General features: G+C 43.8%; 1 protein-coding gene across 1 annotated transcript in view; it reads left to right on the forward strand.

The window, feature by feature from the left end:
• cdcp1b (CUB domain containing protein 1b) overlaps positions 1–17,097 on the forward strand; it is a 56,934-nt gene that overhangs the window by 14,141 nt on the left and 25,696 nt on the right. Inside the window, exons 4-5 of the mRNA XM_048616273.1 lie at positions 8,829–9,053; positions 15,352–15,726. Coding sequence (XP_048472230.1) covers positions 8,829–9,053; positions 15,352–15,726 — 600 coding nt within the window. The remainder of the gene's footprint in view (positions 1–8,828; positions 9,054–15,351; positions 15,727–17,097) is intronic.

Raw genomic sequence — 17,097 nt, forward strand, 5'->3', positions numbered from 1 at the left:
GTCACACAGATCCAAAGGGACCAAACTGGTTACTTTATAAATGGTAGAATATTACATTCAATGGAGGTTCAAACAGACTGGGGAGTGGTGCCTGTCTACAGTGGTTGTCAAACCTGCTGAGATGCTCCCGTGCTTTCTGCTTTCATCGTATTCCGTGCATTTTGGAAGACTAAATTGTGATTTCTTTGACAGTTTTGCGATGATAAGAGTAGAACAGACAGAGCAGTTTGGGAGAAAATGTTTCTGCTGATTTGGAAAGTGTAGGGAATGTAGTCAAAATTAGAATTGTTGTTTTCGGGAGTGAAGCAATGGATCATAAGACTATAAGATGCAGGAGCAGAAGGAAACCATTCTATCCATTGAGTCTGCTCTGTCTTTTATTGAGATCATGGCTGATCTGAAAATCCTCAACTCTACTTTTCTGCCATTTCCCCATGACCCTTGATTCCCCTCCTGATTAGAAATCTGTCTCAGGCTTGAACATACTTAATGAACCAACCTCAACAGCCCTATGTGGTGAAGAATTCCAGAATCACAGCCCTCTGAGAGAAGAATTTCTTCCTCGTCTCTGTCTTCAATGGATGATTCCTTACTTTGAGATTACGCCGTCTGGTCTGAAACTGTCCCAACAAGGGAAAGCAACCTTTCTGCATCTACGCTGCCAAGCCCCATTACCCGGTCAAGACCCCTGATCAATCATTATTAAAACTCAAATTGGTTAACATAGTTCTTATCAAAGGAATTAAAGAAAATGGGACAAAGTGGAGTGTATGAGTTCATGCAGATCAACAATGATCTTCGTGAATAGCAGAATGAGCTCAAAAGTCTGAGCATCCAATCCCCCCACCAGCAACGCTCAGTAGCAGCAGTGTATACCATCTACAAGATGCACTGCAGAAATTCACCAAGACTTCTTAGACAGCACCTTCCAATCCCATGACCGCTACCATTTAAAAGGACCAGGGCAGCACATACATGGGAACACCACCCCCTTCAAGTTCCCCTCCAAGCCACTCACCATCCTGACTTGGAAATATATCGCCGTTCCTTCAGTGTCGCTGGGTCAAAATCCTGGAATTCCCTCCCTAATGGCATTGTGGGCCAACCTACCACTGGGGGACTGTAGTGGTGCAAAAGGGCAGCTCGCTACCACCTCCTCAAGGGCAAACTAGGGATGGGCAAGAAATGCTGTCCCAGCCAGCGATATCCACACCCCATCAGTGAATTATATAAACACAGCCTCCAGTTCCTGTAACAGGACAAATTGTGGCTCCTTCTGACTGTCAAAGAAATGTGAACAGCTATATCAAATAATTTCTATCTTTCTTCCTGCTGAGTTTTTCTAAAATCTGTTGCCATGGTTACTCAGCAGAGGAGCGGTTGGAAAAGATAACAATCAAGGTCAATTAAAAATACTTTAGTGTTGTACCACCCACAGGGTTGAAATTAATTACTTGATTTTACCATCCTAATATGACCCCTTTCTTTTCCACCATTTAAATATAATTTCTGCCTGTTGACGAAGAATGAAATAAATCTTTGACACGCTCCAGGACTTGGTGACTGCAGTTTGAATTATGTAAGCTTTTCCCATACTAATTGTTTGTGGTTATATTTCAACTTGGGCACTGGAAATTAAAGGTACATTTTCAAAGGTATTTGTGGTGCAGTGGGGATTGTCCCTGCTTCTAAACTAGAAGCTCAAAGGTTCAAGCCCCATTCCTAGAGTTAATGGCCAAGGAAAGTATGTTTGCAACGTGCCCAAACTGGTCTTGTGTCCACCTGCATCTCTTTCTTACATATATCAGTAGCAGGGTGGGGGAGACTTCTGGTCAGCCATGTGTTGAAAAGAATATTAAATCCTTGCTCATTGCTCCCAATCAACAGGTTGCTTTCTTGCTGAGTAGTTTTGTTGCCTGCATCCATGAGTTTGTGTTCAAGGCAGACAGGCCAATGAGCAGGCAAGGTCAAGAACTGTCTTCAGTTTTGAGCTTCTTTACATCACTGTTTATTACATATAAAAATGGAAATATTGCAACACATGGTAATTGGAGATATACCAGGGTCTAAACTTAGTTATATCATGGAAAGGCTATTCCATATACTCTACCACCTATTGCTAATTGGTCTACTCCACTTGCTTCTCTACACATGACTTAAACTTCAGGTTTCTGCCTAGCTGTCTATGTACTTCTCTTCCTTAACTCCACCAATACTGTGCTATTTATGCCCAGTGAGGAGCATCCTCTGATAGCATCGCACGTCTGCTTCCAGAGTCCTAAAATCGCTACGCAACAGTTGCCACAGCAACTGTAATTGCCTGAGTAAACTGTAACACAGGACCACCATCTTTTAAAAAAGAAATGAGGCCCTGTTACAGTTTTATAATCTGTTCCAATGATTACTTTTTATTTTAGAGAAATGCTTACTGTCTCAATGCACTTTAGCCCTTACAAAGGCAAGGTTTATGCCTCTTTAATATTCTTACCTTGGAGAGATGGGATATGAGATAGATTAGCCCAGTTTCAATGATCTGCTTGCAATATCTAATGTGATTCCCTACTTTATTTTCAAACAGTCTTTAGTTGGAAGATGGTGATGTTGCAGGACTTCTGCCACATACACCTGGACGACCACAGCTGAGTTCCATTAAGGGGTTTCTATTGAATTCCTGCTGTATCTCCAGTAGGAATATTGAACCATTCCCATTGCCAGAAAGGTCAAGAAGTGGAGGGCGCAGAATTAAAGTGATGAACCAAAGAACCAGAGGCAGCATAAGGGAATAACCATTCTTTTCAGGCATCAATTGGCTAGGGTCTGGATTGTACTGCCTCAGAGTGTGGCAGAGGCTGGTTCGATCAAGGTTTTTAAGAAGGATTAGGATGATCATCTGAAGAAAAGTTAGTTGCTGTAATGGAAAGGTGGGGGTGGAGATCTAGTGGGAATTGAATTAGTCTTGCAAAGAGCTAGCACAGGAGTTGATGGGCTGAATGGTCTGCTGCTGTGCTGTAACAATTCAAAGATTTAATCTACTCAGTGAACGTCAAGATTCCTAGTTGCCATTTCTATGTAGCCTTTGAAAGTTGTAGCTGTCCAACATTTCCATAAAACATGGTACCGTGGAGTAGAGCAGAGCCCGTGGTCCTGTTCATTTGTCTCAATCAGAGCAAGAGCCCAGCTCCTTCATAGAGAGCAATGAGGCCTTCAGGTGAACAGTAATGGGGCCCAACATGCGGGAAGAGGAGACTTCAGGCCAGGATTAGTTTCTGAGGAAAATATAAATGACCACTTTTACTTTCAAATGAACATTTGAGGTGGTTATTTCATCAGGAAAGTGTGTCAGAATGGTTTCACAAAAAATTGAGAATTGAGAACAGGAGTAGACCATTTGGACTCCCAAACCTGCTCCACCATTTAACAAAATCATAGCTGCTCTGATAGTGGCATTTTGAAGAACAACATGTTGACAGTGTATTGATGTCCTCCTCTTTAATGTTCCTAGATACAGCCATTAAAAGGTAACAGATAATGAAAATAATAGGAAGTAATGTTTGTGGACAGGAGGGTGTACATTAGGCACAAGTGATTTTGTTTCTTGAACACATCTGTTCTGTCAAGAGATGTGGGCAACATTGGCTAGATCAGCAAATACCCATTCCTCACTGACCTTGAGGGGACAGTGGTGAGCCACCATTTTTGAACTGCTGCAGTTCACGTGGTAAGATTTTTTTTTAAAAGAATATTATGGGTACATGCTTCTCATGTGAATTAATTGCCCTTCATAAAAATTATTTAAGCTTGACTGCAGAAAATTCAAAAAAGAAAGTTCTTTCTCAGAGATAGTAGGAGCTGCCAATGCTGGAGAATCTGAGATAACAAGGTGTAGAGCTGGATGAACACAGCAGGCCAAGCAGCATCAGAGGAGCAGGAAGGCTGACGTTTCAGGTCTAGACCCTTCTTCAGAAATGAGCAAATGTTCATTTCCAATTTATTGGGTATCACTCAAATTAGCAACTTCTTTTCATTCTGACCAGGCAGTTGATTCTTCAAAAACCTTTTTAAAAGAAAATAAAGGAAGACTGTGGGTTTTATATTCCATGGGAGCACCACCAGCTGCAAGTTCCCCTTTCAGTCAATCACCATTCCGACTTGGAAATATATCACTGTTCCTTCCGTGTCGCTGGGTCAAAATCCTGGAATGCTCTCCTTGAGAGCATTTGCAGGTGTCCCTGCACCATGTGGACTGCAACTATTCAATAAGACAGCTCTCCACCTTCCCCTGAGCAATTAGGGACAGGCAATAAATGCTGGTTTAACCTGTGGTGGGCGTATCTTGTGAACAAATTACAAAATAAATCACTAGGGTGGTATCTGCTCCTCCTAAACCCCAAAAAAGGCAAACTCAAGACAGTGACAAAAATCATGGGCCCTCATGCTGCTCCTGGTCTGAGTCCCCAACCTGGCTCCCATCCAGGAACCGTGGGGCCCAGTTATTGAACCCTACCATCCCCACTCCTGACCCTAGGTATACTTGAATCCAAAGTTTAAAGAAGTCAGCTCATCACCACCTTCTCAAGGGGAACTAGGGACAGGCAATAAAGGTTGGCCAGCCAGTGACACCCACATCCCCTGAACAATTCTTTAAAATAAAAAAAACCAAAGCACTGAACAGACAATCAAATATTTTTGAAATGTATAGCCTGTAATAGTTTATGTAACTCAGCAGCCAACTTGCTCACAGCAAGCTCAACCAGAATGTTATAATGACCCTGCAATGTGGTTTCACATTTCATTGCAAAGATAGAACCTCTGACAATGCAGCCCTCCCTCCGTGCTGTACCGGACTATCAATCTGGATTTTTTTTTTTAATATTTAGGTCCTGGGGTAGGACTTGACTCTACAGCCTTTCAACTTGGGGGCTACCAAATGAGACTTAGCTGCTATTTTTGGCCAAATCTTAAACATTTTGTTGCCAAACTGAATGCCTTCACTGCCTTTGTTTTAGGAATAAATTATGCATATCTGGACTATTCCAGTCTTTAGAAGGATTTGCACTGTCTAGAAAGGCTCTGAATCATTCACACTGGAGCTACTTTGAGATTTAAGGGCATCTCCTGCTGTACATTTTCCAAATATAGTAATCGAGCTACTCAGATTTCGCAATACAATCTTCAAGCCAATTGACTGTATCCAATGATTTTGTTTCTCTTTTAAAGTAACCCTAATGCTTTAGGAACACAGTAGGCCATTTGGCCCTTTTAGCCTACTGCACCATTCATGGCCGTTCGAGTTGTAGACTCAACCTCATTTTCCCGTCTTCCCCACACCCCCTTCCTGCCACTATGACTCATTTGTCTATCAAAAACCTGACTCATCCTCAATAAAAACCCTGTCTCCACTACCTTCTGAGGAAGAGAATTCCATACTGTGAAGGATTAAGGTGCCACAGTGCTGCTTTCTCATTGGAGAGAGATGACTGGTGGTGATTTAAATGAGGGTCGCCACGCCTCAGGTGAGGGGAGAGGCTGAGAAGGAAAGTCCTTCACATTAACCTCAGCCGATGTGGGAATTGAACCCATGCTGTTGCCGTTACTGTACATTGCAAACCTGCTGTCATGGCCGTCTAAGAGAAAATAGTTTTTCAACACCATCTTATAAACAGGATCTCTTATTCTTAAACTGTGTCCCCTAGTTTCTGTCTCTCTCTCAGGAGGAAACATCTTCCCACTATCCACTCTACCCCGTCTCCTCAAAATCTTTGTTTCAATAACTTATACACAGATTGCATCTCACAGCTCCTCAGCATGTACCATGTCAAGCAATTAAAATAGTTAAAAAAAAAAAACTAGGCACACTTTTGTCTCAACTCTCTGGGGAACAATGTTGGAAATCAGGCTTGACTATTCCTAATGTGAACGCAAAAATTAAAAGATTTTTAAAAGGAATATTCAAAATTTACCTGCTTTTCTGTACTTAACAAGAATCCCACTATGTATTAAAGGTAAGTAGATTCCAGCTACAGGTAAACAATGAAATTGACCTAAATGAATGACACAAATTCTACAAACTCAACACCTTATAAATGCCCCCTTACAGACAGACATAAACATGGAGTTAAAAAAGGGCAGAGGAAAAGTTGATCAAATAGTTCAATGTCTTTTGACAAGATCTGACGCTTTGGTTCTTGCTGATTCAAAGGTTTCTTCTCAATGTTCCTTTCTCCAAATGCTTCCACTGGTTTGCAAGAGATACAGGGTGACTGTTTCATTTATGGAAGGTCTCTGACTTCTCCAATTCAGAGTCACAACTTGCAGCATCTGCTGAAGCTTTCTTCAATGTTTAAAGTGGCTTACTGCAGAGAACCGAGAGGAGAGGACCTGCTGGTTTCTATTCTGATCTGACTGTCATCTCTCTGTAATAAAAATAGAAACTACGTTCACTAAAAACATTAACTCTATTTCTCTCTCTCCACAAACACTGCCAGATCTACTGAGTTTCACCAGCCTTCTTTGCTTTTATTTCATATTTACAGCACCTGCAGCATTTTGCTTTTAGCTTCTCTGTCTTGTTCACAGCTGTTCAGTAGCATGACATCCAAGGACAGTATTGTTGACCAGCAGAGGAGCATGGTCATCAATAACTTGTCCCTAGCTCAGAAGCCAGTCAGCTTCATTTGTAAACAATCCCTTGACTCCAGCTCTTCTGTACATTGCTAGAAATCAAAGCTATGCAGACGGCGTTTACAATAGGCATTAAAGTTCTTACAACCTTGTAAATTCCTGAGTTTTAAAATTGTTCTTTCTTGTTCCAGTCCACAGTTTTCAAAAGTACAAAAATGAAAAGGCACTGCCTTTACAGTTCCAATCAGAATTGTGTGCTTTTACTCCTGTCTTCGTTACCTCTAGACTTGACTGTGCCACTGTTTTCCTGGCTGTCATCCTGTGTTCTACCATTTGCAGATTTGAGGTCATCCAAATTTTGCACCAAATGTCATTTAAGATCAGAAGATGCAAGAGCAGAAGTAGGCCATTCAGCCCATTGGGTCTGTTCTGCTATCAAATGAGATCATGGCTGATCTGATTATCCTCAACTCCACTTTCCATTGGCCCATAGCCCTTTATTCCCTGACTGTTTAAAAATCTCAACCTTGAATATTGAAATGACCCAGCCTCGACTGCCCTCTGAGGTAAAGAATTCCACAGGTTCACTACCCTCCGAGAGAAGAAGTTCCTCCTCATCTCATCCTTTATTCTGAGATTGTGGCCTCTGGCCCCAGACTATCCTACAGTGGAGAACAACCTGTCCACATCTACCCTGTCAAGTCCCCTTAGAATCTTGTATGTTTCAATAAGGTTCTCTCCCATTCTTGAAAATTCCAGTGAGTATAGGCCCAGCCCACTCAACCTCTCGTCATAAGACAGTCCTTCCATACCAGGGATCAGCCGAGTGATTTTGGACTGAGAAGAAGAGGAACTTTCATTCAGATGGTGGCGAATCTTTAGAATTCTCTACCCCAGAGAGCTGTGAAGACTTATTCATTGAGCAGGTTCAAGACACAAATCTGCAGAAGGGGTGACGGGTGGCATAGTGTTATTGTCCCTGAGCTACAATTCCAGAGGCCTACAGAATGCTGTAAGGACCCGGGATATATCCCACCATGGCAGAAGTGAAAAAGGACTTGACAGTCTAATGATGACCATGAAATCATTGTCAATTATTGGAAAAACCTATCTGTTTCACTCATATGGGAAGGAAATCTGTCGTCCTTACCCAGTCTGGCCTACATGTGACTCTAGACCCATAGTAATGTGGTTGACTCTTAATGGTCCTCTGAAATGGTCCAGCAAGCCGGTCATTGTGTCAAACCAGTGGCTCATTGCCACCTTCTCAAGGGCAACAAAGACTTAGCTTATCCAGAAACACCTCCATCCCCTGAATGGGGGATACTGGAGAAAGATGGTGTTCAAATAGAACATTGACAGTAGCAGGGTGGGCTGATGGCCTACCTCTGCTTTTCTTTCTTATCTGACAACAATGACTCATAATTATGGTACAAGTCCAACAAATGTTTTGCTTCATAGTCACAGAGATCTACAGCATCAGAAAAGGGCCCATTGAGTGTGAGATAGTTAGGTGGTTGTTTTTGATTATTCTAATCCCATTTTCCAGCACTTGGTCCATAGCCTTGGCATCATAAGTGCACATTCTAAATACTACTTAAATATGTGAGGGTTTCTGCCTCTCCCACTCTTACAGCCAGTGAGTTTCAGATTCCCACCGCCCTCTGGGTGAGAAAGGTTTTTCCTCACATCCCCTCTAAAAGTCCTGCCCCTTATCTTAAATCTATGCGCCCTCCTCTTTGATCCCTCCATTAAGGTGAACAATTTCTTTCCATCTTCCTTATCAATGCCCCTGATAATTTTATACATCATACATTCAAATTTAACTTGACCAAAAACAATCTTGGGATCACCATTCCTGAGATAACACAGTGTGGAGCTAGAGGAACACAGCAGGCCAGGCAGCATCAGAGGAACAGAAAAGTTGACGTTTTGGTTCGGGACCCTTCCCAATCCGAAACGTCAGCTTTCCTGCTCCTCTGACGCTGCCCAGCCTACTGTGTTCCTCCAGCTCCACACTGTGCTGTCTCTGAGTCCAGCATGGCAGTTCTTACTATCTCTGATCACCATTCCTGAGCTGTGTGGTCACACCCTGCAATAGTAAGTCAGCTGGGAAAGTCCAAATTGATCTGCTCTTCAAAGAAAAACGCGAATAAGTTCTGGCGACGCTCCTGAATCTCCTTTTGCTTTTGTTTACTGTCCTGCAGAGAGTTATGAAATTAAACTGAGCGAGGGTGTTTCGATGGTATTTAAGCAGATCTCAGAGACGGCTGGAGATGCATCTCCCCTGCTTTGTATCTGCAGCTTCCCCGAGTCGACCTCCAACTGTAGCTCCAAGTTGCAACTGGAAGCTGGAGACCACCTGAACATCTCCTTCAACTCCAGGTGCGACACGACGCGGGATGTCATCATCGAAACCACCAAGAACATCTGTAAGTATTTTGCTTTATCTTTCCAGACCACAGGATTTGTTGGAAATTGCGACGCCTGAGGCCTCATAGCTCTGCCACCCTTCCCTCTTTAGGAGATTACTCGGAGCTAGTCAAATGGCTGTAATTAAGCTTGGAACTTGCGGGGCAGGTCTTTAGGGTCCCTCTGGGCTTACGACCAGAGGTGCTTGGGGCCTCGTGTACCAGCGCTGGTTGGTGTGCCACCTACCCCGTGCCATTACTTGTGCCAGCCACATTAGACGAGGCTTACATCACAACCAGTATCTGATTATGCTCATTGAGAGCCTGGTGACTGCAATTAGAGGAGATCAACTGGATTGATCTGGTCAACGACTGAATTCCCACATTGGTGAGGTGGGAGGGATTTGTCTCTTCATGTGCATGGTGATGCACACGGACCTGACCTTTAAGAGCGTTCATCTTTCTAAGTACTCGTGTTGCCCCGTGAGATGGTGGTAGTGAGCTGCCTTCTTGAACCGCTGCATTCCACATGCTGTAGGCTGACCCACAATGCCCTTAGGGAGAAAATTCCAGAATTTTGACCCAGCGACCCTAAAGGAGTGGCGATATATTTCCAAGTCAGGATGGTGAGTGGCTTGGAGGGGAGCTCACAGCAGGTGGTGTTGCCATGTATGTGCTGCCCTTGTCCTTCTAGATAGAAGTGGTCATGGGTTTGGAAGGAGGCTTTGTGAATTTCAGCAGTGCTGCTTGTAGATGGTATAAACTGCTGCTACTGAGTAATGATGGTGGAGGGAGTGGATGCTTATAGATGTAGTGCCATTCAAGTGGGCTGCTTTGTTCTGGTTGGCATTCAGCTACTTGAGTGTTGTTGGGGCTCTGCTCGTCCGGGTAAGAGGGGAATATTCCATCACACTCCTGACTTGTGTCTTGTAGATGGTGGATGGCTTTGAGGAGGCAGGAGGTGAGTTACTCGATGTAATATTCCTAGCTTCTGACTTGCTTTTGTAGCCACTGTGTTTATGTAGCCAGTCCAGTACAGCCTGGAGCTGGATGGATTCTAGTCGGCCCTCTCCCTTCGAGAGCCCAGCCCACTCTCTGTCAATTGGATAGTGAACCCATCTTCAAATCAGTTGAGGGAGCAGCCGAATTCCTAATGGGTGACTGCCGAGTGCCTCAAATCCACCTTTCCCTCTAGGAATATTTAAGGTCATTCCCAACTTCTGATACAGTGTAGCAGAGCCCCAGTTAGCCCATTGTGCCAGTGTGAATTCTTTGAAAAAAATTATTGAATTGAAACAAAATTCCCTGCTGTGTCCCCTGTAGCCCTGTAACGTACTTTTCCTTTTCATTTATGCATCCAGTTCCTTCAGAGGGTTTCTATTGAACTTGCTGTTGTCAGGCACTGGATTCTAGATTATAACAAACCATTGTGTGTGAATATTGCCAACTCTTCCTTTTCAACTTGACGTTTAATGTTTCCATCTGTCACTCCCACCCTTTGTGCAAAGAGTTCTTGTGACTTTGCCAAGCATTTCAAATGCTGTAGCTGGCAAAGTGTTTCTGTAAGGGGAGGAGGTGGTGGAAGGAAGCAGCTTGTGTTCATACACACTGCCTCCCCTGAAAGGTACTTTTTTCTTTTAAATCCCCATTTTAGTGTGGGGAGTGCTGTTTTGAGTCCATATTCCTGGAGAGGTTAGAATAAGTTGCAGCTTTACAACAGACATCAATACCAGGGAGGGAATGTGGAATATAGATCTTTCTATCCACAGCAATAACATTCTGCCTCAAGATGGCTGACAAATGACAGTGAAGCAGGTTATCAAAGATTACAAAGAGATCATAATCAATTGGGTCAATGGGCTGAAGAGTGGCAAATGGAGATTAATTTAGATAAATGCATGGTATAACATTTTGGTAAAACAAAGACAAGACTTACACAATTAAAAGTAGGGCCTTGGGCAGTGTTGTACAAGAGAGAGACCTAGGGGGTTCAGGTACATAATTCTTTGAAGTTTGCATTACATACAGACAGGGTGGTTAAGAAGGCATTTAGCACGCTTGCCTTCATTGCTCAGATCTTTGAGAATAAGAGTCAGGATGTTATGTTGAGATTGTACAGGACGTTGGTGAGGCCTCTTCTGGAGTACTGTGTACAATTCTGGTCACCCTGTTATAGAAAGGATATTATTAAGCTGGAGAGGGTTCAGAAGAGATTTTCCAGGATGTGGCTAGGAATGGAGTGTTCGAGTTATAAGGAGAGGCTGCATAGGCTAGAACTTTTTTCACTAAAGCGTAGGAGGTTGAGGGATGACCTTAGAGAGGCTTATAAAATAATTAGAGGTATAGATAAGGTGAATGGAAGGTGTCTTTTCCCTAGAGTGGGGGATTTCAAGACTAGCCATTATAGACATTTAACTTCGTTTCTTTTATCCCATACAAGTTATTTCAAATCGGGACCCTTACCCTGCAAATAATTTCAGACACACAGCATTGTATCCAATTGCACCTGAGCCCTATCTGGTTATAGAAAACTATAATTATTAGTTACTTGATAACCCTGCATGTTGGACCTTTTCTCATGTGGTCAGCCACCTCTCCTTGCATGTCTTCCAGCAACTGACCAGGTCTGTCAATCCCACCTGGAGCACCGGTCCTTTCCTACTCCACCTGGGGCTTGACAGGGTAAACACTGAGAGGATGCTTCCCCTCATAGGGAAAGTCTAGGACCAGAGGGCATAGAGTCAGAATAAAGGGGCACTAATTTAAGACTGAGAGGAGGAGGAATCTCTTCTCTTGGAGAGTTGAGAGTCTTTGGAACTTTGGAGAGCCATGGGGGCAGAGTCCTTGTGTATATTTAAGGCTAAGATAGATTCTTGATCAGTCGGGAAATCAAGGGGTATAGGGAAAGGGCAGAAACGTGGATGTGAGGAATGTCCGATCAGCAGCAATCATCCTGTTGAGTGGTGGAGCAGGCTTGAGGGGCCGAATGGCCTACTTCTATTTTTTTATGATCCTGTGGTCTTTTAAATTCCAGGCCACAGTGCATTATGTGATGATAAAATGTGTATTGTCTCTGACCATGTTCAATCGTATTTTATTTCTGTTTACCATCACGTCACTGTTCTGTCACAAGCCAAGCCTCGTTGACCACATGTTCCTTTCCCTTTTTCTCCCCACCGATTTAATCAGTCCAGTTCATTTCGAGTTTCATCTTGCAATTTCTCATCATTATTTCTCTGATCTCAAAGACGCAACTGGTATGCGTGCAACTGGTTTTCACACTATGCATTTGTGAAACGTCTTGTGTGCTGCCTGTTTTAGAAAGCCTGAATGTTTTGTTGCCTCACTGTTTCCACTCGCTGAGATGAGACCAGCAAAAGGCACCCATGTTGGGAATTGGCTTTTAGCAACTGACTGTGGTTACTTCGAGACTGCTTCAGGGAACGGTCTTTCAGTTTAAAATTGAATGAGATAGGAAAGCTTAAAAACAACTGAATGGATACAAATGAGTTTAGGCAGCGTGCAGGAGATGATTAGCCACACTCTCTTGAGCATTTTTTTACTCAAGGATTGAAAACAAAGTTTTTTTTCTTCAAAGTTGGGCCGATTTGGAACTGAACAAGTAGTTGTCCCTGATTTTACAAAAAAACTTATAATTTGGATAAGTGTGATGTTATCCACTTTGGTAGCAAAACAGGAAGGCAGATTATTGTCTGAATGGTGATAGGCTGGGAAGGGGGGGAGGGGGGGAGGGGCAATGAGACCTGGGTGCCCTTGTACATCAGTCGCTGAGGGGAAGCATTAAAGGTGCAGCAGGCAGTAAAGAAAGAAAATGGTATGTTGGCCTTCATAGCGAGAGGATTCTAGTATAGGAGCAGGGATGTCTTGCTGCAATGATACAGGGCCTTGGTGAGACTACTCCTGGAGTATTGAGTGCAGTTTTGATCTCCTTATTTGAGGAAGGATGTTCTGGCTATGGAGGGAGCACAACAAAAGTTTACCAGACTGATTCCTGAGATGGCAGGACTAACGTTTCATTTAAGACCGTATTCACCAGAGTTTAGAAGAATGAGGGGGAATCTCATAGAAACCTCATTAATTCTAACAGGACTGGAATCGGGTAAACACAGGAAAGATGTTGCCGATGATGGACGAGTCCAGAACCAGGGGTCAAAGTCTAAGGAGGTGGGGTTGGGCCATTTAGAGCTGAAGTGAGGAGCAATGTCTTCACCCAGAGAGTGGGGAGCCTGTGGAATATTCTGCCACAGAGCAGTTGAGGTCAAAACAGTGAAGGAGTCAGATGTGGTACCTGGGGCTAAAGGGATCAAAGGGTCTGGGGAGAGACAGGGGACTGAGTTGGATGATCGGCCATGATCGTATTAAGTGGCGGAGCAGGCTTGAAGGGCTGAATGGCCTACCTTTGCTCCTATGTTCCTGTAAAATGCCACAAATACTCAGCAGATGTAGGAGCACCCACAGAAGCGGAAGCAGAGTTTTTTTTTTCTTTAATCATTCATGGGATGAGGGACATCACTTGCTAGGCAGCGTTTATTGCCCATCCCTAATTGCCCAGAGGGCAGTTCAGAGTCGATCATATTGCTGTGGTCTGGAGTCACATGTAGGCCAGACCAAGTAAGGATGGCAGTTTCTTTCCCTAAAGGACATTAGTGAACCAGATGGGTTTTTCTGACAATTGACAATGGATTCATGGTCATCATTAGATTCCTAATTCCAGATATTTATTGAATTCAAGTTCCACCCTCTGCCATGGCGAGATTCGAACCTGGGTCCCCAGAATGTTATCTGGGTCTCTGGATTAACAGTCTAGCAATAATACCATTAGGCCATCGCTTCCCCAAACAATTGGCCTTACGTGAGAACTTGGAAAAGTTAATGTACAAACACATGAACTCAGAGCAGATGTAGGCCATGCAACCCTTTGGAACCCTCTCCATCATTTTGAAGATACCACAGCTGATCTGATTATTTTGAGGAGGAGAAAACTCACAACCCTCTGTGAGAAAAATATTCTTCTCATCTCTGCCTTAAATGGGTGATCTCTTATTTTCAGACAGTGACCCATTCTTCTAGAATCTCCCACAAGGGAAAATATCCTATCCATATCCACCTGGTCGAGCCCTCTCAGGATTTATACATATATGAAAAGTTAGAAATATAATGGGCTTTATGTGGGTAAAACAGAAATAGAAACAAGATGAGGACAGGATGGAAGATGGGACAGATTAAATGACCCAAAGAGGAAGCAGGAAATGGTAATGCAACAAGTAAAGATAAATTAAAGTAGGAATAGAAACAAAGTTGCTGGAAAAGCTCAACAGGTCTGGCAGCATCTGTGACAGAAAGAAACAGAGTTCATGTTTTGGATCTGGAGACCCTTTACGGATGTATGTGGGCAGGGATTGGACCAGGGGAGAGAAGACTGAGTCAAGGTGGGAAGAGATGAGTTCTGTGGGGCAGGAGCAGCTGAAACAGTGGGTCTGCCCAGACAGTCCTGTTGGTGGATTTTTGGCAGGAGGTAGAAACGAGCTGTGCGGGGTTGGGGGATTATCAGCTTGGAAGCAGAGGGGGAGAGATCACCGGGTGAAATGAGATCAGTTACCGTAGTAGCTACATATAGATACAAGTAAAAGTAGGTCCAGAAGAGGTGTGAATGGCAGAATCATAAACAGATGCTGTCTGGAAATGACTACAAGAGAAAGCAATATTATGATCAATGTGTGCAATGAAAATGGAACAAAACTGGAATGGGGGCGCTTAGGAAGGTGCAGTATTTTTCATTGGAAATTGCTGAGATTTGTGGGTTCACGAGGCTGAGAAAGGCCTATACAAACAACGGGGCACAGTTTCTCAAGGTTTCATTGGAAGCCTGCAGCTGAGAGAAGACAGAGAGGTCAGCCTGGGAGGAGACTGGAGAATTAAACTGACAACCCGAGAGATTATCCTGACTCCATGGGAGGGGTTAAGGTTGAGGCGCACAGATTTATGATTGGCAAAAAATAAAATCAAAGACGACATCAGGAAAATTTCTTGCGCGGCGAGTTTCTGGGTTCTGGAATGTGCTGCCAGAGCCTATGGTGGAGGTAGGGTCAGATATAGTTGTGGCTTTCAAAACAGAGTTGATTGATTGTCTGAAGAGAAGTGATTTGAGGAGCTAAGGGGAAAGAGCAGGGGAGGGGGACTCAGAGTTGCTCCATCAAAGAGCTGGCATGAATGATGGGCCTTTTCGTCTGTGCTGTAAGCATTCTCCCATCTCAGTAAGAGTTTTTCTTTCTCTGTCTGTCTGCTTCCTCTCTCTCAGCCTGTAAAGATGCAGAAGAGTGCCCTGTCAGGAATGTGGACCTGGCCTTGCCTGGGGTACTCTCGGAACTGCCCGTAGCTCACCATACTTTCAAGTGGGTGCTCACGCAGCCGTCGGAACTAACCATCGAGTTAGCATCTGAGCGTTTGAAGCTGCAGCAGCTTCTTCAGGGCGATGTGTGCGATGGCAACTTGATGTACAATGTCAGCACTTTCAGCCAGGATGGTGCCAGGTCAGTGGTTGGCCAGTTCTGTCCCAATGGAGCGATGGAGAGGATCCAGACAGCTGACCACGTGTTACTGGAGCTGAGGACGTCACATGGCTGGGACCCCAAAGATGTGGATATCAAACTCTCCTTCATTCCCCATCTCACAGGTAACTAGCTCAGGGAGCAGCTTGCATTTACATCCTTTACTCATTCACAGGATGTGGGCATCGCTGGCTAGGCAGCATTTATTGCCCAGAGGGCAGTTAAGAGTCAACCACATTGCTGTGGGTCTGGAGTCACATGTAGACCAGACCAGGTAAGGATGGCAGATTTCCTTCCGTAAAGGGCATTAGTCAACCAGATGGGTTTTTCCCTGACAATCGACAGTGGATTCATGGTCACCATTAGACTCTTAATTCCAGATATTTATTGGATTCAAATTCCACCATCTGCCATGGCAGGATTCGAACCTGGGTCCCCAGACCATTACCTGGGTCTCTAGGTTAACAGTCCAGCGATAATACCATTAGGCCATTGCCTCCCCTAAAGCACCTTTAGCACAGCTTACATAGCACCTTTCGTCATTGGATATCTCAAAGCATTTTGCAGCCAACAAGCCTCCCTCTATTTCCACCAAGGGGAGGCCTTTTGTCCCAATATGTCTGTACTGGCACTCCAAATGAGCAGTTCCCTCTGTACTGTTCTCCTGCTTTATTTCCCCATAAGCCTGTGTGTTTGCTTCTCTTCAAATGGCCACCCCATTCTCTCTCGAAAGCCTTGACTAAACCTGCCTCCACCTTCCACATCCTAACTACTTGCTGTCTTGTTCTTTTCTCAAATTACATCTGCTTAGAGTCAGAGTTTTTACTGCACGGAAAGATGCCCCTTTGGCCCATCATGTCTGCATCGCTAATCAAGTAAAATCAAAATCAAAAATCAAATATCCATCTATTCGATTCCATTTTCTAGCAATTTTGCCTCTTTTGCGAATTACTGTTAAACCTGTCCCTTTTTCATTCTCATTCTTTTTTTTAAGAGCAGGAACACTTTTTCCTAATCCACTCCATTCAAGCCCTTCATGATTTATGAAAGTTTCTATCAAGTCTCCTCTTAGCCTCCTCTTCTCCAACTTCTCTAATCTGTCTTCATCACTGACGATCCTCAGGCCAGGAACCATTCTCACAACCTATTCTTCTCTCTGTCTGTCTGTCTGTCTGTCTCTCTCTCTCTGTCTCTGTATGTGTCTCTCTCTCTCTCTCTCTGTCTCTGTATGTGTCTCTCTCTCTCTCTGTCTCTGTGTCTCTCTCTGTTGTTCTCTCTCTCTCTCTCTCTGTGTCTCTCTCTCTCTCTCTCTCTCTCTGTCTCTCTCTCTCTCTCTCTCTGTCTCTCTCTGTATCTCTTTCTGTCTCTCTCTGGATCTCTCTCTCTGTATCTGTATCTCTCTCTCTGTATCTGTATCTCTCTCTCTGTACCTCTGTATCTCTCTATCTCTCTCTATCTCTATCTCTCTCTATCTCTATCTCTCTCTATCTCTATCT

The sequence above is a fragment of the Rhincodon typus genome, chromosome 2, assembly GCF_021869965.1.
Source record: "Rhincodon typus isolate 14 chromosome 2, sRhiTyp1.1, whole genome shotgun sequence".
In the NCBI taxonomy this organism is placed as follows: domain Eukaryota; kingdom Metazoa; phylum Chordata; class Chondrichthyes; order Orectolobiformes; family Rhincodontidae; genus Rhincodon; species Rhincodon typus.